The 24,310-nt window shown below is 36.8% G+C and overlaps 1 protein-coding gene and 1 pseudogene across 2 annotated transcripts in view; one reads left to right on the forward strand and one right to left on the reverse strand.

Moving 5' to 3' along the window:
* The first annotated feature begins 23 nt into the window (after positions 1–23).
* ATG4A (autophagy related 4A cysteine peptidase) overlaps positions 24–24,310 on the forward strand; it is a 67,608-nt gene continuing 43,321 nt past the window's right edge. The window contains exon 1 of one of the 2 annotated variants that reach the window (XM_063083275.1): positions 24–70. In XM_063083275.1, coding sequence (XP_062939345.1) covers positions 61–70 — 10 coding nt within the window. In that variant the 5' untranslated portion in view covers positions 24–60. Of the gene's footprint in view, positions 71–658; positions 715–24,310 lie in introns of those variants that run through there. The other variant, XM_063083277.1, reaches the window with a different exon arrangement.
* LOC134367073 (serine/threonine-protein kinase 38-like) overlaps positions 13,059–24,310 on the reverse strand; it is a 31,967-nt pseudogene continuing 20,715 nt past the window's right edge.

The raw sequence follows: 24,310 nt of genomic DNA on the forward strand, positions 1-24,310 counted from the left end.
TTCCTTGCAACCACCGTAGTCAAGTTGTCGGTGGAATTGGCCCAGGATGACAGCTGGAGAATGGAGTCAGGTACGGGGAGCGGCTTCGTGTGGAACCGTGTGAAAGAGCTGGGGTGGGCGGTCGCTGTTGGGTCATGGAGTTAGCCCCACAAAATGGGTGTGGGGGCAGGGCAAGAGAGTTATGGGAGTCTAAAGGTCCTGTGCCCCCGGGGCCCTGACCTGCAGTGGCAGGCGGAAGGGACAGCAGTTGGAGCTGATTACTACCTCCTGAGCTGGAACCGGTGACTGTGGCTACCCTCCCCCTCCCTGCCACCGCCCAGGGAGTGAAAAGAAGTACGGGTTAATTACCCTGACATCCCGGAGGGGTGGCATCAGGACAGCATTCTGCCACAGCAGTGATAGCATATGACACCATGCTAAGGTGATGTGTCAGGGTGATGCCACCAAAGGCAGGATGTGATCCCATGGGAGGCACTTGATATCTAAGAGAGTTCAGTGAGTCCTTAGCCTGGTGATATCACAACTTGATGAGGGTCATATTTAGGATATCGTGATATGGTTGATATCACAATAATAACGATGACATCGAGGCTTTTCCAGAACTATTAAGCTATAGTGTTTCTTTTCATGGAAATCCCAAATAGTGCCATAGCAGAAGAGATGCAAGGCTTATTCTGAATAGGGTTTATCCAGAAGGTCATTATGCCAAAACAGGTAAGATTAGAATACATTCAAGAAAAAGACTCATTATGTTTATGTTTATCCTGTTATGGTGTAGAACAGGGCTTGGCAAACTTTCTGTAAAGAGCCGTACAGCAAATATTTTAGGCTTTGCAGGCCAAAAGGCAAAATCGAGGATATTTTGTAGGTATTTATATGACAAGAGAAAAAACAAATTTCAACAAATGTTTATTGTTGAAATTCAAAATATAATAATAATTGAGTATATTTTAAAAATACAGGACTACTAATGAGAAGAATGAAATTCTTTTGGGGGTGGATAACATTTTGCTTAATTGTGGCTCAAAGTTAATGTTCCCTATCATCAAAATTAATTCCAAATATTCATCTATTAATGCTGATCTGTAATGAAATTTAACCTATTTCGTTTTTGAAAGTGTCTTTTCACACAGGTAGGTACTGCCCAATACTGATATCAATCCATGAACATATACTTTTAAATTTTATTTTTATTTAAAAAAATTTTTTAAAATGTCAAAATTGTTTTAGATTTACAGAAAAGTTGCAAAGATAATACAGAGTTTCTGTATACCCCCACCAGTTTCATCTACTGTTTTTTTCCTATTTTAACAGCTTTATTGAGGTACATTTTACATATTAAATTCACCTATTTCAGGTGTATAATTAAATGATTTTTAGTAACTTTTCTGAGTGGTACAGCTATCATCATAAATCTGTTTTAAAACATTTTCATCCCCCAAGCAAGATTGCTCATGCCCATTTATAGTTAATCCCCGTTTCCACTCCCAGCCCCAGGCAGCCATTAATCTACTCTTTTGTCTCTATAAATTTGCCTATTCTGGACATTTCCTGTAAATGATATCATACAATATGTGGTCTTTTGTGTCTGTCGTCTTTCATTTAGCATAATATTTTTGATGTTCATCCATGTTGTAGCATGTATTTGTACTTCCTTACCTTTTATTGCCGAATAGTATTCCATCTTATGGGTATAACACATTTTTGTTTGTCTGCTCACCAGTTGATAGACATTTAGGTTGTTTCCAATTTTGGGCTACTATGACTAATACTGCTAAGACATTCATGTGCAAGTCTTTGTGTGGACAGATGTTTTTGTTTCTCTTTGGTAGATACCGAAGGATGGAATTACTGGGTAATGGGGAAAATTTCTGTTTAACTTTTTAAGAAACTGCAAACCTGTTTTCCAAAGTGGCAGCACCATTTTGCATTTCCGCTAGCAAGGTGTGAGAATTCCTGTTTCTGCATATCTTTGCCAGCATTTGTTATTGACTGTGTCTTTTATTATGTAGCCGTTTTAAGTGGGTGTGAAATAATTTCTCAGTGGGGTTTTAATATGTATTTCCTTAATTACTAAGGATGGTGAGCATCTTTTCATGTGCTTATTAGCCATTCATGTATCTTCTTCGGTGAAATGTCTATTCATATGGGTTTTTGTTTGTTGTTAAATTGGGTTATTTGGCATTTTGCTGTTGAGTTGTAATCATATTTATATCATTTATATAAGTATTATATATATTTTATTCACATGTGTTTATATATTTTAGATACAAGTCCCTGTCAGGTATGAGGGTACTTCAAAAAGTGTGGAAAAATAGAATTAAAAGATAATATGAATCTTTCCATGAACTTTTTAAAGATCCCTCATATATGATATGCAAATATTTTCTCCCAGTCTGCTGCTTATCTTTTCCTTTTTTTTAATGGTGTCTTTTGAAGTGAAAAAGTTTCGAATTTTGATGAGGTCCCATTTGACATTTTTTTCTTTTATGGATGATGCTTTGGGTGTGCCTAAGAAGCCTTTGCCTGATCCAAACTCTCAATGACTTTCTCCTACGTTTTCTTTTAAGAGTTTGTTTGTTTGTTTTATCTCTTATATTTGAGTATGATTCATCTTGAGTTAACTTTTCTGTAGGTGTGAGGTGAGGGTCTAATTTTATCTTTTTGCATGTGGATATCCAAATTATCCCAGCACCACTTGCGGAATCTCCTATCATTAACATCTTACATTGCTATGCTATATTTGTCACAACTAATAAGCCCACACTGGTATATTACTACTAACCATAATCCACTCTTTATTCTAATTTCACTAGTTTATTTCTAGATGGTGTCCCATCCGGGATACCACATTACATTTAGTCACTATATCTCCTTAGCTACTTCTGGTTTGTGACAGTTTCTCTGACTTTTCTTGTTTTCATGACCTTGATAGTTTTAAGGAGTACTAGTAAAATATTTTGTAGAAAATCCTTCAGTATGGGTTTGTCTGATGTTTCTTATGATTAGACTGGGGTTATATTTTTTGGAAAGAAGTCTACAGAGGTGAAGTGCCATTCTCATGATATACTATGAAGGGTACATGAGCACATGATTTTAACTGAGTGTATTCATTGCTTGGAATAGAATTCTATTCAATTCTCTTAATATTTGCCTTTTAGCAGGTCATTACATTGCAGATTAATCACTTTCAATTGAAGGTTAGGTGAAAGTTCCTCAATTGCATGGTTAAATGGATTTGGGAATATAGAAATATCTTTTGCACTTGCCTCAAGGTCCAAAAGCCACTGCTGGAACTGTAATTTGGACTCAGAAAATATACAGATGGTCTTCAATGTACAATGGTGTTACTTCTCTACGAAACCATTGTACAAACCCATTGTAAATTGAAAATATTGTTAGTTGAAAATGCATTTAATACACTTAACCTACCAAACATCAAAGTTTAGCCTAGGCTACTTTAAATCCTTAAATGTGCTTAGAACACTTACAATAGTCTACAGTTGGGCAAAATCATCTAACACAAAGTCTATTTTGAAATAAAGTATTGAATATCTCATGCAATTTATTGAATACTATACTGAAAGTGAAAAACAGAATGGTTGTATGGGTACTCACAGTATGGTTTCTACTGAATGCATGTCATTTTCGTACCATCATAAAGTCACAAAATCATAAATCAAATCATTGTAAGCTGGAGATCATCTGTATATGCTGCAAATTTGTGTCAGAATGGAGATATTGCTTGGTTTTTTTTTCTTTAAGTCAGCTTTATTGTGGTGAAATTTGCACACAGGAAATCTCACCTTTTTTAGGTGTAAAGTTCAGTGCACTTGGATAAATATATATTGTTGCATAATCACCATCACAATCAAGATATAGAATATTTCCGTCACTCCCAAAAGTTCTCTCATGCTGTTTTGTGGTCACTTCTCTCTCCCCACTCCTCACTCTTGAAAACTACTGAACTGATTTCTGACCTCGTAGTTTTGCCTTTTTTTTAAGTGTACAATTTAATGATTTTAAGTATTTATAGAGTTATGTTACCATACTACAATCTTATTTTAAATCATTTCCATCAGCGCAGAAAGAAACTTCATGCCTATTTTTGGTCACTCCCCATTTCCATCCCCAGCCCTAGGCAGCTACTGATCTATTTTCTGTCTCTATGGTTTTTCATTTTCTGGGCATTTAATATAAATAGAATAATAAATATGTGGTCTTTTATGTATAGTACTTTACTTAGCATAATGTTTTTATGTTTATCCAAATTGTAGCATGTATCAGTACTTTATTCCTTTTTACGGCCGAATAATATTCCATTTTATAGATTTAACACATTTTGTTTATCCATTCATCAGTTTATGGTTATTCGGGTTGTTATCCCCATTTGGTTATTGTGAATAATGGTGCTTTGAACATTTGTGTACAAGTTTCTGTGCAGGCACATGTTTTCATCTCTCTTGGGTACATACCTATGAGTGGAATTTGCTGGGTACATACCTATGAGTGGAATTTGCTGGGTCATATGATAAATCTATGTTTAACTTTTTGAAGAACTGCCAGACTCTTTATCAAAGAGGCTGCATCATTTTACCTTCCCACCAGCAATGTTTGAGGGTTCAAATTTCTCCACATCTTTACCAATACTTACTAAGGTCTATCTTTTTTATTATAGCCATTCTAGTGGGTGTAAAGTGGTATCTCGTTATGGTTTTGTTGGTTTGAGTTGTGACAGTGTGGGAAGTGCACAAACCATCTTGATATTACTTGTGGTTCAAACAGGGTTGGTTGTTAAAATCTTTCCTATAGTGTAAGTTTTGCATATAAGCATTGTTCTGCCTTGTAATTTTAGGTTGAATTAATTAAGAAACATTGTCAATTCTGCAGCAGAAGTTAATTTTCAAAGCCATTCAGTATTCATTAATAGTGGTTGAGAGTAGTTCTCCCAACCATTTAAGAATGTAAAAATCATTTTTATTTTGCTTGCCATACAAAAACATGAGATGGGCTGAATGTGGACCACCAGCCATAGTTTGCTGACATCTGGTGTAGAGCAAAAGTGTCCTGTATGTAGTAGGTTGTCCTGTATTTATCCAGTTGACTATAGAGGTCAGTAGGCCTATCGTGTGGTATTCACAGACTGCTGGGTATAGTGACATTTCATCATAATAATGCATCAAGGAATTGGATCTGATTACTAGAAACAGCTTCCCCCACTGAGTGACTTGTTTGGGCAATCTTATTTTATAGACAATATATTGTGCTTTTATTTTACTTGATATGACATAGTGGTTAACTTTTAACTCTGAATCCATAAGGGTAAGATACCCCTTGACTTTTTCGAAGTTGCAAGATAGATAGATCTTAGAGAAGTTCCCTTCTCTTTTGTTGCTGGCCTCAAGTTATGGAGGAATGATGTGGTCACTGTTTATATCCATCAAGAGTCAAAGGGGGGCCCTGTTATGGTCTGACTCCCTTGCTGCTCATATGATTGAATGCCCCCTATTGCTTTTTTACTGGTCACCTAGCTTCTAGGTCCTAGAACAAGCCACGTTCATCTTCTAGACTTAAAGAATAATGCTAATAATAACTGGCATTTATAGATCACATGTGTCAGATATTGAGCTTATCTCATATAATCCTCACAACAACCCTGTGAGGTAAATACTATTTTTCCCCAACCCCTATCTTTTCTAAAATGAGGAAACAGGCACAGAGAAGTGAAGTAACATGTATAAGGTTACACAATTTAGTAAAAGTTGGAGCTAACATTAAAATCCAGGCCCATTCTACCCCAAAGGCTAGCACTTAACCACTCCAACTTACTGCTAAATATTGCTGAAGGTGGGATTATATGTAAATGCAAACCTTAGATAATACAATACAAATTCCTGTCAGAGCTCTTTGGGCTGTGACTCTACCTATGATTATGGGGAAATGGCATGATTTTCGTGCTGTAGAGCAGCGCTGTCCAATAGACATTTTTGTGATGATGGTAAAGTTCTGTGTCTACGCTGTCTAGTATGGTAGCCACTAGCCACATGTGGCTATTGAGCACTTGAAATGTGTTTAGGAACTGAATTTTTAATTTTGATTATTTTGATTTAATTTTGATTATTTTAAATTTAAATAGCTCCATTCAGTGACTAGTTGATACCATTTTGGATACTGCAGAGAGAGGTAATTTCCTCCACTTGCTCCTTTCTAATTATCACTAAATATTTTACCCGACACAAATATTCTTTCCATAGCACAACTTCAAATGAATATATCTTATACTGGAAAACAACTTGAGAACACCTTACACGGGGTATATGCCAGTTGGTTAACTGCTGACAGTCACAGGAATACGTTCTGGGTTATCCAGCATGAAACTTCTCCATTCTTACCACTTACTAGATAAGGTTTGAACAACTGGCCTGAAAACCCTTTGCAATTGATTTCTCATTGTTTGCAAATGTAATTTATGTAGCTTATTGTCTGCACTTCACACTTGCCAGTTGTCTGGTCTAAGATGAGGCATTTTAATCTGTGGGTGTATAGTTCTATGTTATTCTGTGACGTACATTTATTTAACTATCACTACAATAAAGAAATGTCCCATCACTACAAAGGTCTCTCCTAAGCTACTCCTTTGTAGTCATACCCATTACCTTCTCCCACCATTTATAACCCCTGACACATACTAATTTATTCTCCTTTTCAATAATTGTCATGTTAAGAATTTTATATAAATGGAATCATAAACTATGTGACTTTTATCAATTTTTTCAACTCAGCATAATACCTTTGAAACTCACTCAGGTTGATATCAATAGTTTGTTCCCTTTATTTACTGAGAAATATGCTACAATATGGATATACCACAGTTTGTTTAACGACTCACCTATTGAGGGATATTTTTTTTATTTCCAGTTTTTGACTCTTACAACTTAAACCATTATGAACATCTGAGTACAGGCTTTTGTGTAGATGTAAATTTTGATCTCTCTGAGTAAATAAATGCCCAGGAGAGCAATTGCTAGGTGGTGTGGTAGGTATATGTTTAGTTTTAAAAGAACTGACAAACTATTTTTCCAAAGTGACTGTACCATTTTACATTTTCACCAGCAATGATGAGAGATACAGTTGCTCCACATCCTTACCAGCATTTGGTATTGGCACTTCTATTTTTTAAATTTTAGCTATACTGATAAGTATGTAGTGATATCTTATTGTGATTTTATTTGCATTTCCCTAATGGCTAATGATGTTCAACATCTTTTTATGGGTTTGTTTGCCAAATCTATATCTTCTTCAGTTAACTGTCTGTTCATATCCTTTGTCCATTTTCTAATTGTAGGGGTATTGCTTGTTTTTTATTTTATTTATTTATTTATTTTTTACTGTTGAGTTTTATGTATTCCAGATGCCAGTTCTTTGTCAGATGTGTAGTTTGCACATATTCTCTTCCAGTTTGTGGCTTGTCTTTTCATCCTCTTAACAGAATTTTCCACAGAGCAAGACCTTTTAATTTTGATGACATACAATTTATAGATATTTTTCCTTTTATGGATTTTTTTTTGTCATGTCTAATAACTCTTTACCAAGCCTTAGGTCTTGGAGATTTCTCCTAGATTCTTCTAAAAGTATTATAGTTTTACATTTCAAGTCTGTGATCCATTTTGAGTTAATTTTTATATAAAATGTGAGGTTAGGTCAAGGTTAATTTTTTTGACTATGGATATCCAGTTGCTTCAGCTTCATTGAATTGCTTTTGCACTGTAGTCAAAAATAGGTATGCCATACTTCTGTAGGTCTATTTCTGGGTCCTCTATTCTGTTTCATTGATCTATGTGTCTGTCCCTCTGCCACACCATATAGAGTTGAATACTATAGTCATATAATAGATCTGAAAATTGGATAGAGTGATTCCTCTTACTTTAATTGTTTCAATATTATTTGTTCCTTTGTCTTTCCCTATAAATTTTATTTTATTTTTTTTCCTTTTTTATTTTAACTTATTGATATACAATGTAGTTGATTTTTATGTTCCTTTACCAGATCCACTTTCCCCCCTTCTTCTTCCCCCCCCCAATCTGCATCATATCTGTTCACTTGTCTTAACAAGTTCAAGGAATTGTTGTGATTGTTGTCTTCTTCCCCCCCTACCATTTATTTATTTATTTATTTATTTATTTATTTATTTATTTATTTATTTATTTATTTATTTTTAACTCTCCCAAATAAGTGGGAACATATGGTATTTCCCTTTCTGTACCTGACTTGTTTCACTTAATATAATTTTCTCTAAGTCCATCCATGTTGTTGCAAATGGTAGTATTTTATTCTTTTTTATAGGAGAGTATTCTGTTGTGTAGATATATCACATTTTCCTTATCCACTCGTCTGATGATGGACATTTTGGGCTGGTTCCAACTCTTGGCTATTGTAAATAGTGCTGAAATAAACATGGGAGTACAGGTATCCCTTCAACATGATGATTTCCATTCCTCTGGGTATATTCCCTGCAGTGGAATAGCTGGGTCATATGGTAGATCTATCTGTAATTGTTTGAGGACCCTCCATACCATTTTTCATAAAGGCTACACCATTTTGCAGTCCCACCAACAGTGTATGAGACTTCCTTTTTCTCTGCAACCTCGTCAGCATTTATCATTCTCAGTTTTTAGATATTAGCCATCCTAACTGGAGAGAGATGGTATCTTAAAATGGTTTTGATTTGCATTCCTGAATGCAGAGTGATATTGAGCATTTTTTCATGTGTCTGTTGGCCATTCATATATCTTCCTTTGAGAAATGCCTGTTCAGCTCCTTTGCCCATTTTTTAATTGGGTAATTTGGTTTTTTGCTGTAAAGTTCTTTGAGTTCCTTGTATATTCTGGACATTAATCATTTGTCAGATGTATATTTTGCAAATATTTTCTCCCACTCTGTTGGTTGTCTTTTCATTCTGTTAATTGTTTCTTTTGCTGTGCAGAAGCTTTTTAGTTTGATATAATCCCATTTGTTTATTTTTCCTTTGGTTGCCTGTACTTTTGGGGTCATATTCATGAAGTCTACCCATTCCTGTTTCCTGGAGTGTTTCCCCTATGTTTTCTTTAAGGAGTTTTACTGTTTTAGGATTAATATTTAATTCTTTAATCCATTTTGAGTTGGTTTTGGTATATGGTGAGAAGTACGGGTCTAGTTTCATCCTCCTACATATGAATATCCAGTTCTCCCAGCACCATTTGCTGTAGAGGCAGTCTCTTCCCCAGTGTGTGGACTTGGTGCCTTTGTCAAAGATCAGATGGCTGTAGGGGTATGCATTGATTTCTGGATTCTCTATTCTATTCTATTGATCCGTGTGTCTGTATTTATGCCAGTACCATGTTGCTTTGGTTATTACAGCTTTGTAGTATAGTTTAAAGTCAGGTAGTACTATGCTTCCAGCTTTCTTTTTTTGGCTCAGGATTGCTTTTGCTATTCATGGTCTTTTGTTATTCCATATAAATGTTAGGATAGTTTTTTTCCATTTCTGAGAGAAATGTCATTGGAATTTTGATGGGGATGTATTGAATCTGTAGATCACTTTGGGTAGTATGGACATTTTCACAATACCTTTCCCTATAAATTTTAGAATAAGCTTGCGTATACTTGAGAAAAGTTTTGCTGAGATATTGATAAGAATTTTATTAGACCTGTATATCAATTTGGGGAGAACCAACATCTTTACTATGTTGAATCTTTCAATCCATGAGCGAGATATGTCTCTCCATTTATTTAGATGTTCTATTATTTCTTTTATTAGGATTATACAGTTTTTAGCACACAAGTCCTATACATGTTTTGTTAGGATTATACTTATTTCATTTTTGAGTGACTGTCAATGGTATTATATTTTAAATTTTGGATTCTATGTGTTCATTACTAGTATATGGAAATATAAGTGTTTTTTGTATGATGATCTTGTACCCTGAAAGCTTGCTGAATTCACTGATTTGTTCCAGGAGTGTTTAAAAATTTTTAAAGATATTTTTGTTTTGTTTGTTTGTTTGGTTGATTTCTTGGGATTTTTTTATGTAGACCATCTTGTCATCTGCAAAGACAGACAGTGGCATTTCTTCCTTTCCACTCTATATGCCTTTTATTTATTTTTCTTCTCTTATTATGCTGGCTAGGACTTCCAGTATTATGTTGAATAGCAGTGATGAGAGCTGAATATTTGCCTTGTTCCCAATCTTAGAGAGTAAGTAGTCAGTTTTTCAGCATTAAGTATATATTTTTGTGTTTGTTTGTTTGTTTTGGTAGATATTCTTTTTCTAGTTGAGGTGGTTTCCCCCTCAATTCCTAGTTTTCAGAAAGTTTTTATTATGAAAAGTTTTTGAATTTTGTCAAATATCTTTTTCTGCATCAATTGATATGATCATGTGAGTTTCCCTCATTAGTCTGTTAATATGGTGGATTCACTGATTGGTTTTTAAATATTGAACCACCCTTGCATTCCTGGATAAACCCCATTTGGATGTAGTATATAATTTTTTTTATGTATTGCTGAATTTTATTTGCTAATATTTGTTAATGATTTTTGTGTCTCTGTTTGTGAATGATATTGGTTTTTAATTTAATTTTTTTGTATTGTCTTTGTTTGATATTGGTATCAATGCAATATTGGCCTTATATGGCTTGGGAAGTATTCCTTCCTCTTCTATTTTCTAGAAGAGATTGTGTAATATGGATGTTAATCTCCTTTAAATGTTTGGTAGAATGCACCAGTGAAACCATCCAGGCCCAGATGATTTCACTGGAGAATTCCTTCTTGTGAGTTTTAAAATTACAAATTCAATTTCCTTAATAGTTATAAGGCTATTCAAATTATCTATTTCATATTTCATATTGGGCAAGTTGTGGTAATTTCTGCTTTTTAGGGAGTTGATTCAACTTATGTAAATTGTCAAATTTATATGTGTATATTTGTTTGTAATAATCCCTTTTGGTGTGTGCAAGATCTATAGTGATATCCCTTGTTTCATTCTTCATGTTAATAATTCGTGTCTTCTCTTTTTTTCTTTGTCAGTCTTGCTAGAGGTTTGTTAATTATAAGGATCTTTTCAAAGAACCAGATCTTTGTGTCATTAATGTTGTCTGTTCTTTTCAGTTTTCCATTTCTTTGATTTCTACTCTTATCTTTATTATTACTTTTGCTTGCTTTCAGTTTATTTTGCTCTTATTTTTCTAGTTTCTTGAGGTAGAAAATTGGATTATTAATTTGAGACTTTTCCTCTTTTCTAAGGCAAACATTTAATGCTGTAAATTTCCCTCTCAGCACTGCTTTAGCTGCATGTCACATATAAATATATATTTTTATTGTGGTTAAAAAAAAGATAGCATGAGATCTGGCTCTTAAATTTTTAAGTGTACAGTACAATATTGTTAACTATAAGCACAATGTTGTACAGCAGATCTCTAGAACTTTTTCATCTTGCATGACTGAAGCTCTATACTCATTGAGCAGCAACTCTCCATTTCCCCCTTCCTAAGCCCCCGGCAACAACTGTTTCCCTTTCTGTTTCTATGAGCAAGACTACTTTAGATAACTCATATAAGTGGAATCGTGAAATATTTGCCCTTCTGTGTCTGGCTTATTTCATGTAACATAATGTCCTCAAGATTTACCCATGTTGTAGCATATGACAGGATTTCCTTCTTGTTATGACCGAATAATATTCCATTATATGTATATAACACATTTTCTTTATTCATTCATCTGTCAGTGAACATATAGGTTCTTTCCACCTCTTGGCTACTGTGAGTAATGCTGCAGTGAACATAGGAGTGCAAATATCTCTTCAAGATCCTGATTTCAGCTCTTTCGGATACATACCCAGAAGTGGGATTGGGACTGTTGGATCATATGGTAGTTCTATTTTTAAATTTTTGAGGCACCTCCATACTGTTTTCCATAACAACTGCTCCATTTTTCATTCCCACCAACAGTGCACAAGGGTTTCAATTTCTCTGCATCCTCTCCAATACTTATTATTTTCTGTTATTTTTTTTATAATGGCTATCCAAGCAGGTGTGAATTATTGATACCTCATTGTGGTTTTAATTTGCATTTCCCTGACAATTAGTGATGTTGAGCATCTTTTCATATACCTGTTTGCCATTTGTATGTCTTTTTTGGAGAAATTTTTATTCATTTCTTTTGCCCATTTTTTTGGACATTTAAAAAAATAGTTTAATAGAAAGACCACTAGTTCTACAAGAAGTCTTCATGGCCATTTCTTAAATTCAACTCACCATAATCAAATTAAAATAATTCCATGTCCTCTTGTTAATAAAGAAGTCCTCTTGTCACAAGAAAAGCAACCTTACATTTTCTATGATATGGTCCATATCCCTATGAGTATACAGACTACATATATAAAGGTGATCAGTATTTTTGAATGCAAAGTAAATACATTAGTGGAGTGCTTGAGTGAAGGTGTTAAACTTCCTCTTCCTTATTATAAACTTGTTACTCTCTGCTGTGGAGTTGGCGTAACCACTTGATGATGAATTCTATTTTTTAAAGAACCAGTGTATTTATTTTTAAATTTCTGAAAACAGTTACAGAAACTGTGTTCATATTTATTCTACTGATGTCCAAACCAATAGGGCAAATGTTCTAACATCAACTATGGAAGATGGCTTTTACTGATTTTCTGGACCCGTAAGATTTGCAGTAAAACCCCAATACTACAGCGTTACTTACAGGTTAGCCTGTGTTGCTTTAAATGATATGTGTTTCTCCTGAATCGATTAGAGGTGTTACAGTTCAAAGCTACAGCACACATTGGCAGAATGGACCATAACACGCACATAGGCAGTGCGCTTAGAAAGGGATGTACGTTCCTTGTATTACAGTACTTTCCTATAATAAAGTTAACAGAAATAATAAAATATTTTTTAAAAAAAGCCAGCTGGCACTGCTAACCAATTCCTGTGGTAGTCTTAGAAATCCTAATCCTGTAGAATTTACTCTTGTAGTCGATAAGCACCACCATCTTCAGGAATATTTCGGTGTATTGTTATCTATGCCAAGCAAGCCTGGTGATGCAGCTACCTGAGTTCTCTTGGCTGTGAGCGAATGTTATCTTCATTCCTAATTTCACAGCTTTTGTGTAGGCAGAGATAGAGACAGGTTGAGTCAACCCTTCAAACCTTTTATAGGTATAATTAAGAAAACCTGGTCTTTGGATTTGTAGTCTGGTTCTGTAGTATTTGGCACTTGGTTGTAAAATATCAGAATCAGGGAAGTCATAAAAATTTGAAGTATCTTCAATGCTTTTGATTTCTGTAAGGATTGTCACTGGCCTTTCCCTGATGTGCCCTCAGTCTACCGCTTCAGAAAAGGGATGATCTTTTTTTTTTTCTACTCTGCTATTTCCAATTCTATTTTCAGAATCAATACAAAGTCTGAGAATTAAGTCCTTGACTTTCTCAGATATAGGTACCTTTAGAGGAAATCCCAGAGTTTCTTTCTAGTTCATTACTTTTTGGTATGTTTCTGGAGGTGTTTCAGAGCAGAATGGTGGATATCCTATTAGCATTTTATACCTAATCACTCCCGAAGACCACCATTCACACAATATGTTGTAACTAGTCTGCATGAATACTTCTGGAGCAATGTAAACTGGCATCCCAACTGTGGAACATGCCAGTTGTCTCCTGTTCTTTCATGTTTCTGCTCTCCTCTTTGACTTCATGTTCTGAAATGAGAACTCACTTGGTGGGTTGTGTGTGAGATTTCTGTAGAATTCAGTCCTGTGAGCTTTCTTTGATCTCATGCATAAACCAGAATCAGATAATTTTACATAACCCATGGCATCCAATAAAAGGTTGTCTGGCTTAATATTTCGATGAATGAAACTCAATTGGTAGATTGCATCTATTGCCGGAAAAGTGTCTGAAATGTAGAACTGTGTTTCTTTTTCTGCCAAGATATCTTTTTTTCATTAGCAATGTCATCATGTCACCTCCAGGGAGGAATTCCATGATTAAATAAAGGTTTCCTCTATCCTGAAAACTGTAAAACGTCTTTACCACATGGGCACCATCTGCTCCTACCAGAATATCTCTTTCTGTTTGGATATGGGCCACCTGCTCTTTTTCAAGCATATCAGCCTTTCTTAATGTCTTCATTGTATGGGTATGGCCTGTATCTTTCTTCTGGACCAGCTGAATCTCTCCAAAAGCTCCTCTTCTTATAACTTTCAGAGACTAAAAGTCATCCAACCCATAAGAACTCCATTTCTTTGCGGGCATATTGTGATTGGTATAACTTCTTCTCTTCATCTGCTATCTTCTTCCATGGCTACTTCTAATTTCTTCTGCCTGGTTTCTCTCTCTTCATGCTGTAAAATTAGGTGCTGTAACAGTTCTCCAATGTGAGCTTGGCTACAGTCACTCTTTCAAGGTATGGTTGCTCATAGGAAATGTTGTCATAGTCCCTGCTATCATTGTCAAGTAACAGAAAAGTTTTGGAGGCTGGGAAGTCCAAGGTCCAGGGGGCACATCTGAAGAGAGCCTTCTTGTTGGTGGGGACTTTCAGCAGAATCCTGAGGTGATGCAGGGTATCGCATGGCAAGGAAAGTGAGCACACTCCCTTTGCCCATTTTTTAAATTGGGTACAAGTTTTTCACCTCCTTGTTTTCATTCTCATTCTTTATGTTCCTCTGACTGGATAATTTCAAATGACCTGTCTTCAGGTTCAGCACTTCTTTATTCTACTCAATCAAGTCTGCTGTTGAGTACCTCTTGTGAATTTTTCAGTTCAGCTCTTGTATTCTTCAGTTCTAAATTTTTTGTTTGGTTCTTTTTAAATATTTTGTAACTCTTTATTGAGATATTTATTTTGTTTATTCATCATTTTTTGAGCTCATAGAGCATCTTTATGACAGTTATTTTGAATTCTTTGTCAGGTAATTCATATACCTTTGGTTTTTTAGGATTGGTTTCTGGAGATTTATTTTGTTCCTTTGTTTTGGGCCATGTTTTCATGTTTCTTCATGTGTCTCTTAAGTTTATATTGGGAACTGCACATATGAAACAACAGCAACCTCTTCAGATATTATGGACTGGCTTTGTACAGGGGAAGACCCTCACCAGTTAGCTTGGCTAGAGTTTCTGGAGGCTTCTAGAACCTATTTTGGGGAGATGTGACTTCTCCGGGTCTGTGCAAGTAGTTTCTCAAGTAGGGAAGATTACCAGTTTCTTTTTCAGGAATTTATAATCGCTTGTTCCCTCTGGTTTCTTCAACACTGCAAGTTCTCTGGTTCTATAGAAGCGAGCTGCCCCACTCTCTCCCTTATTCTCAGTGGCCACCAGGCATCTAATGTATGATCACTTTCTGTCAACTCCCTGAGTCAGTTGAGACATACCAGTACCTTGGACTGCCCTGCAAAAAGCCAGAATACTGATTTATGCTCCACTGTCTCCCTCCCTCAAGAGGGAGAAGCCTCAAGTTGTGCACATTTTCCCAGTTGTGCTAAGCTGTGCTGCCTGTAGCAAGCCACCTACCGCTTTCCTTTGTTCTCAGCAGCCCTCAAGCACTCAAACTATGCTGGTCTATTGGTGCTCTAAGTGAGGTGAGACAGAAACCAGTTCCTCAGGCAGCCCTCCAAACAGCCAGAACATTGAGGATATTTTTTATTCTATGTTTTCTCCCTGAAGCTTAAGGCTGGGGTGTTATCTTCTGGTGCTGAGCTTGCCAGCTTGAGGGAGAAGCTGTTGCAGGTAAAGTGAAATTGCTCTTCTTATTTCAATGTGGCTGTTCTCAGCTTTATGCTTGCCTGGGGTACTGCAACTTCTTAACTGAATTCTAGAATTCTCATAAAGGTATTTGGGTTTATATATCATTGCTATATTGATGGTTCAATGAGGGAACAAGGGCTAGGACTTTCTATTCTGCCATCATGCATATGTCACATATTTCAATATGTTATATGATCATTTTCAATCAGTTCAATGTATTTTTTCACTTCTCTTGAGACTTCCTCTTGACAAATGGATTATTTAGAGGTATGTTGTTTAATTTCCAATTGTGGGAACTTTTTTGTTTTCTTTTTAATTATTGATTTCTAGTTTGATTCCATTATAGAAAAAAATATCTGCATAATATCAGTTATTTTAAATGTTCTCATGTTTTATGACTCAGAAATGTATATTCTACTATTGGACAAAGTATTCTATGAGAATACTTCAAAAAATTCGTGGAAAAATGGAATTAAAAGATAATACAAATCTTTCAATAAACTTTTTGAAAACCCCTCATGTATATGTCAGTTGGATCCAATTGATTGATTATGTTGTTCACATCCTCTGTATCCTTATTTATTTCCTGTCTGGTAGATTTATCAGTTTCTGAGAGGGGGATGTTGAGGTCCTCAACGATAATTGTTGATTTATCCATTTCTCTTTCAAGTTCTGTCAGTTTTTGCTTCATGTTTTTTTAAGACTCTCTTGTTTGGTGCATACACATTTAGGATTGATATGTCTTCTTGATGAATTGACCCTTTAATCATACAATTTCCCTCTGTCCCTGGAAATTTTATTTGCTCTTAAGTCTACTTTTTAAAAAAATTAATGTTTGCATGTTTTCACTCTTTTCATCCTTATATTTTCATTCTCCTTATATTGTTATATTTGAAGGGAGTTTTTTGTAGACAGCATGTAGTTGGGTCATGTTTTTATCTACTCTGCCAATGTCTGTCTTTTATCTGATACATTTAGACCACGTACATTTAATATAATAATTGATATGTTAGGACTTAAGTCTGCCATTTTGTTTTGTTCCATTTTATTTTATTATTATTTTGTTTGTTTTAGGTTTATTTCCTCTGTTCTTCATTTCTCAGTTTTCTTTTGCCTTGCTTCTTGTGGGTTCCTTGTACCTTTTTTAGAATTCCATTTTCATTTATCTGTAGTGTTTTTTAAATTTATTTTTATTTTTTAAATTTTTTATTTTTATTTTTTTTATTTATTGAATCAAAATCGATTATACATATTTTTGGGGTTGAACATGGAGATATGTTGATTAAATCAATATTACTAGCATATATATTGTTACAAATCATAATTATTCTTTATGCCCCTTGTCCAACCTCTTTCTTTCCCTCATTCCCTCCCCCTCCCCCCTCTAGTTACCCTAGATTTCTTCTCTCCTTCTGAAAGAATAATGATTACTCTGTTAACTTGTTGCTTAGATGATCTGTCCAATGCTGAGAGATGTGATCAGTTCCCCCAATATTATCATAGAGCAGATGCTTCTTCTGTCACTCTGAAATGGGTTTTGTGGAGAGAGACATCTTTGTCTCTACTGGTGACCCTTCTTGTGTGAATGCACTCCAGTGGTTGGCGGACCACCTGTGTGGTGGCTGTGGCGTCTACCCACTTTTGCAGCAGCCATGGTTATTGTGGTGGCTGTGGTGGGCCACCCTCATGGAGGTGCTGTTTTTGGCATGCTCCTTGGCACTGGTGGTTTGCCTGGTTGTGGGAGAGAGGACCATTCATTCCCCTTCTCCTTGACCCAGGTCTCTGGGTGGCCTCCGAGGTGCTGGCATGTTGTACCTGGGAGGGTGGTCTGGTCCCCAACTCCATACCCTGGGTCCCTGGGTGAGCTCCAAGGCACTGGCTCAGTGTGCCTGGTTGTGGGAGAGAGGTCCGGTCCCCTTCTACTTGCCTTGCGTCCCTGGGCAGGCACCAAGGTGCTGGCGTGGTGTGCCTGGTTGTGGGAGGGGGGTCCAGTCCCCTTCTCCATGCTTCAGGTCCCTAGGCTGGTCCTGAGGCACTGGTGCAATTTGCCTGGAAGTGGGAGTGGGGTCCAGTCCCCAGATCCAAGCCTCCAGTTCCCAGGCATGCCCCAAGGTGCTGGTGGTGTGCCTCAGGTGGGTCGGAACTAGTTTTTTGTCCTTTGCTTCTAACACAGGGGAACTTCCTGTGGGAACCAGTACTTGAGCTGTGTAGTTGTTTAAATAGCTACTTTGCTGCTGTTTCCCTAGGGAAGGCTTTTTGTGCAGCTCGGGTTTTAATAGTTGATCTTATAGGTACTTCCGGCTCTCCAGAGACCTGGTGCACCTGGGGTGCTTAGAAACTCTGATCTGGGCCTGAGTTTTTTCATCAAATTGCACCCCATGCAATTCTGCATTCCTGACCAGTCTCCTCTGAGTGGTTCTGTGCTGATTGGGGGGCAGACCAGCTGTCCTTGCTGTGTCTCAGTGTTCCCCTGGTGGGCCTGTCTCCCCCACCGCCTGTGCTGCAAACACTTCACATGGGATGGGCCCTGCACCGGTCCCTTACGATGACTCACCGGCCTCTGAATGGCTCCCTTTTTCAGCTGTTCTGGCTCCTGGCTCCTGCATGGGTCCATGGGAACCCTATTAGTGGTCTTGCTGTCCTGGGGGCCGCAGAGGCCCTCTTCTCTCTTGCTGCCTCCAAGTAACTCCATCTGAAGGGCACAGCTGCGGCTTCTGCCGGCTCCTGCTCCATGCGCTCATCAGCTCGAGCCTTAAAGCAGCTGCGGCCCGAAATGCTCAGAGCAGCTTTTTCTTTCTCTCATCGTAGTTTCTCTCGCCTTCATGAACTCCGTAGGTCTCTCCTCCTCTTCCCCTGAGCTCCAGCGGCCCGGGCTTGGCTGATGTTACATTTTTAAAGTTGTAAATTTGGTTGATTTGTGGGAGAGAGTGACGCTGCAGTCCGTCTATTCCTCCATCTTGATTGGATCCTATCTATAGTGTTTTTGAGTGCATCTTTTAAATATATATTTCAGTGGTTGCTCTAGGCATTACATTATACGTATGTAACTTATCACAGCTTCCTGTGTTGACATTTTACCAGTTTGAGTGATGCATAGAAACTTTAATTCCCTTTAAGTTTCTTTACCCTCCCCATTTATAACATGATTTTCTTAAATATTTCTCCTGCATTATTTTAGAATCAAATCAGATAGTGTTATGATTTTGGCTTCATCTGTCAAACATAATTTAGAACACTATGAAAAATAAAGTCTATTTTATTTACCAATATTTTTTCCTTTTATATTGTTCTTTCCTCCCTTCTATTATTCAAAGTTTCCTTATTTTATCTTTCCTTTCCATTTCACAGACTTTCTTTAGCCACCCATTCCTTTAGATATGTCTGCTGGCAACAAATTCTTAGTTTTTCTTTATCTGCAAATGTCTTAATTTCCCCCTAAAAGATATTTTTGCCGGATATAGAATTCTGGGTTGACAGGTCTTTTTTCTCAGTTTCTTGAATCTGTAGGTTTATGTCTTTTGTTAAATTTAGGAGATTTTCATGTTAATTAGCTTTATTTAGCCATCCACAATGTGCGCTTATATCATTATTTTTATGTAATAAATAAATAAGTTTCTATTTGTAAATAAATAGTTTAAAATAGGGGATATTTTCACCCATTGTTTTTTGAATACTTCTTTAGCACCACCCTGTTTCTCTTCTCCTTCTTGGAATCTTATGACATTGATGTTTAATGTGTTGTTATAGTCCCATATGTCCATGAAACTCTATTCCCCTTTTTTCAAGTTTATTTTCTCTCTGTTGTTCAGATTGGGTAATTTCTATTGTTTTGTCATCAATTTTACCGATTCTTTCTTCTATCATCTTTCTGCTATTGAGTTCATCCACTGCTGCCTGGTAATAATGGCATCCCTACCCCTACCCCAGGTATCAATGGATGGTAAGTGGAATTCTCACTTCCACCTGGAAGTAATGAGGCATGCCCCCATTTACCCACCAGAGTTGTGTCAGAGCTCATCCAGTGAGTTTTTCATTTTGCTTATTGTATTTTTCAGTTCTTAAGCTTCTATTTACTTCCCTATTACATATTTTATTACTTTGCTGAGACTTTCTATTTTTTAAATTTGTTTCCAGCATGTTTGTAATTGTTTTTGAAGCACTTTTAAGATGGCTGCTTTAAAATCCATGTTGGATAATTTCAATATCTGTGTTATTTCAGTGTTGGTGTCTGTTGAATGTCTTTTCTTATTCAAGTTGAGATGTTCTTGGTTCTTTGTATCATGAGTGATTTTCTACTGTATCCTAGACATTTATGTTATGAGAACTGGATCTTATTTCAATCTTCTGTCTTAGCAGGCCTACTTTAACACAACTCTGGTGGAGAAATGGAGGCATGGCTTCATTACTGCTAGGTGGCAGTGGGAGTCAAGATTTCCTACTCACCATCCATTGATACCTGAGGTAGGGGTAGGGATGCCATTATTAGCAGGCAAGGGAAGAATTTCAGGATCATCACTAGACCTCCACTGACATCACTCTAGCTTGGAGAGAGAGATTTCCACTATCATCATGCATTGGGGGACTTATTACTGCCTGGCAGGGATGAAAGTCCCTAGTTTCCATTTAGCCTTTCCTGAAACCACCTCAGTACGGAGTGGGGGAAGGGGATATGTGACTCTTTAAAGCCAGATGAAAATAGAAGTCAAGATTCCCCACTTGGTCTTTGCTGATGGGGGTGAGGGTGGGACTGCAATTTTTTCTGTGGTGTTTGGCTGAAGTAGGGCAGTTATTACCTACAAGTTGTCGGTCTTTCTAGGCTGCCCCTTTCCCATTCCTTTGACTAGAGATAGCCAGCTTTTTGAGGGACTTTTTTTGTGTCCACCCATTGGCATTGCTGGATTGCTGGCTTCTCCATGAGCAGGTTCAGGTTATATTACTCAAAAATAAAACCCAGGGAACTCACTGCCATATTGTTACTTGGGTCTTGAGGTCCCTCACTACCAGACTGCCTTCTTCTCTTTACCTGCCAGAGTCTTATTATATATGGATATATATTTCAAAAAGTTAGTGGAAAAATTAAATTAAAAGATAATACAAATCCTTCCATGAACTTTTCAGAGACCCCTCATATATTTAGTGCCCAGTATTTTAGCTGTACTTAGTAGGAGGAATAGGGAATAAGTGCATGTACTTTATCTTTTCTTGGAACTAGAATGTACATGTGGTTGCTTAAAGAAAACATGGATGTTGTGTTAGTTGTAGCCTTTCTCCTAGTAAAAATCTAGTTAAGAATGGGTAAAATCACCCCGACCTCCACCTCCCATTGCTATACTTTTTTATTTTTAGCTATTATTTTTATTGTGGTTGGAAAAGCACAAAGCATAAAGTTTCTTCTTAACCATTTTGAAATGTACAGTTCAATAGTGTTAAGTATATTCACACTGTTGTGAAACAGATCTTCAGAACTTTTTCATCTTGCAAACCTGAAACTCTTATCCCATTAAACTACAACTTCCCCTTTTTTTCCTTCCTCTATTCCCTGGTAATCACCATTCTATTTTCTGTTACTATTAATTTGACTACTTTAGATACCTAATATATGTGGACTCATACAGTTTTGTCTTTTTTGTGACTGAGGTATCTATCCATCTCTGAAACCCTGTTGGCAGTACTTTTGGACACATACCCAGAAGTGGGATTGCTGGATCATATGGCAATTCCATTTTTAGTTTTTTGAGGAACCTCCATACTGTTTTCCATAGCATTTGCACAACTTTACAATCCCACTAACAGCGTACAAGGGTTCCAATTTCTCCACATTCTTGCCAACTCTTACTATTTTCTATAGCCATCCTAATGGGTGTGAGGTGATATCTGATTGTGGTTTTGATTTTCATTTCTATGAAGATTAGTGATGTTGGGCAGGTTTTCATATACTTGTGAGCCATTTGTATATCATCTTTGGACATATGTCTATTCAATTCTTTGACCATTTTTTAATCAGGTTATTTGATTTTTTGTTATTGAGTTGTGGGATTTCTTTCTATATTCTAGATATTAACCCCTTATCAGAAATATGGTTTGCAAATATTTTCTACCATTCTGTGGGTTGCCTTTTTACTCTGTTTGTTGTATCTTTTGATGCAAAGTTTGATGAAAGTTTAAGTTTGATGTAGTCCTATATGTCTATTTTTGCTCTTGTTGCCTGTGCTTTTGATGTCATATACAAGAAATCTTTGTCAAGTGCAATATCATGAGGCTTTTCCTGTATGTTTTCTTCTAGCCATTTTATAATTTTAGGTCCTATTTTAGGTCTTTAACCCATTTTGAATTAATTTTTGTATATGGTGTATGAAAAGGGTCCATCTTCACCCTTTTGCATGAGGATATCCATTGTCTCCAACACCATTTGTTGAGGAGACTATTCTTTCCTCATTAAGTGGTCTTGGCAGCCTTGTCAAAGATCATTTGACCATACACGCTTAGGTTTATATCTTGGCTTTCTATTCTATACCATTGGTCTACTTGTCTGCCTTTATGCCAGTAACACACTGTTTTGATTACTGTAGCTTTGTAGTATGTTTTGAAATCAGGCTGTTTGATTCCTCCAACTTTGTTCTTTTTCAAAATTGTTTTGGCTATTCAAGTTCCCTTGACGTTCCATATGAATTTTAGGGTGATTTTTTTCTATTTCTGCAAAAAAATGCCATTTGGATTTTGATAGGAATTGCATTGAGTCTATATATTGCTATGGGTAGTATGGATATCTTAGCAATATTTAAGTCTTCCAATCCATGAGCATGGGATATATTTCCATTTATTTTTTTCTTTAATTTCTTCCAGCAATGTTTTGTAGTTTCCCATTAGTATATTTCTATATACTAAATAAAAGTTGAATACCAAGTAAAAATTGTTTGCTAAACCTTGATTTTCCAGTGATATCAGGTTATAGAACTATGGATGGTGAATTAGTACATTTTGTGCTGCTATAACAGAAAACCTGAGACTGGGAATTTATAAAGAACAGAGGTTTATTTGGCTTATGCTTCTGGGAGAGCTGCATCTGGCATGGGCCTCAGGCAGCTTCTACTCATGGGGTAAAGCAGGGCAGGCAGACGGCGGGTACAAGCAGATCACATGGCAAGAGGAAGCAAGAGAGAGAGAGGAGGTGTCAGGGTCTTTTAAACAACAACTCTCATGGGAACTAATAGAGTGAGGACTCACTCATTAATTCCCACTCCCTCAGGGAGAGCATTAATCCATTCATGAGGGATCCACCCCCATGACTCAGTCAGTTCCCAACACTCCTACATTGGGGATCAAATTTCCAAATGAGTTTTGGAGGGGACAGCGCATCCAAACTCCATCAGATGGGGTACCTCTTTTTGGTCCCACATATTCTTTACTGCTTGGCAAAATTGTTGCCCATGCCAGAGGCTCTGTTTATTCAGACACTGAAGCCTTAGCTGGCTCCTTTATATTACAGTAGAGTGGGATGAGGGTCTGCATCTTTCTTTTTATTTACTATCATGAAATTTCCCTGAGGAGTAGTCTTTTATGACTCTAACCTGGGACCTTGGCAGAACTGCCTAAGGGTGACAATCAAGAAAGGCAGCAGCAGGCTTTGGATGGAGAGACTCTAACTAAATCCAACCCTGAGCCCTACTTCTTCCATAAAGCCTTCTCTGACTCTGCTTACCCATGTTCATCTCTTATTTCTGGCCTCTTAACAATACTTGTCTTTATTGTAGAACCCAACAGTCATCTTGTCTTACCAACTCAAGTAGGACCTCAGTTACCTGACTCTTTCTGGAAAAAAGGCATTTTTAATAACCAGTTTTTCTAAATGGCTCATTATTTGCCCAATTTAAGCACAATGAGCTTTTTAACATTTTAACCATCCTGAATAGAGTTCTCCAAAAAACAATCTACTCCCTTGACTTCTTAAACAGAATATGTGGAATATGACTTAATCTTTTTTGAGTAAGGATCATTATTATGACTATGAGTTGTTGTATTATCCTATAATACAGTGATATTCTAAGGCCTCCTGAAATATTTTTTAATGTTTGCCCTGTACTAAATTGTCCCAGAACATTTAGTGTGTGTGTGTGTGTGTGTGTGTGTGTGTGTGTGTGTGTGTGTGTGTGTGTGTGTGTGTGTGAGAGAGAGAGAGAGAGAGAGAATACATATTAGGTTTTTATGATTTTCTGTTTCTTTCCTTGGCATTTGGCTCTTGTTGCTGCTGTCAAACTAGTTTTGTGAAACTGACCCCCCACTCCCCAGCTCAGTAGGCTCAACAAAGGCTTCTTGATCGGACTTGATGCTTGAAGGAAATGCTTCTCAAGGACCCTGAGAGGTTCAAGGTTTACCTTCTTTAATCTGTTTTGTTTATCTGCAGGCTTGCTCTAGTTTGGAGAGCTTAGTTGTGGGACTAAGAATTAAATCTCCAGGAACAGGATCCACTGGGGCCCTTGAAACCAGATCACCCTAATTTTTCATTCTTTCAAGCTCCTCTCACGCTTCA

The sequence above is a fragment of the Cynocephalus volans genome, chromosome X, assembly GCF_027409185.1.
Source record: "Cynocephalus volans isolate mCynVol1 chromosome X, mCynVol1.pri, whole genome shotgun sequence".
Taxonomy (NCBI): Eukaryota; Metazoa; Chordata; class Mammalia; order Dermoptera; family Cynocephalidae; genus Cynocephalus; species Cynocephalus volans.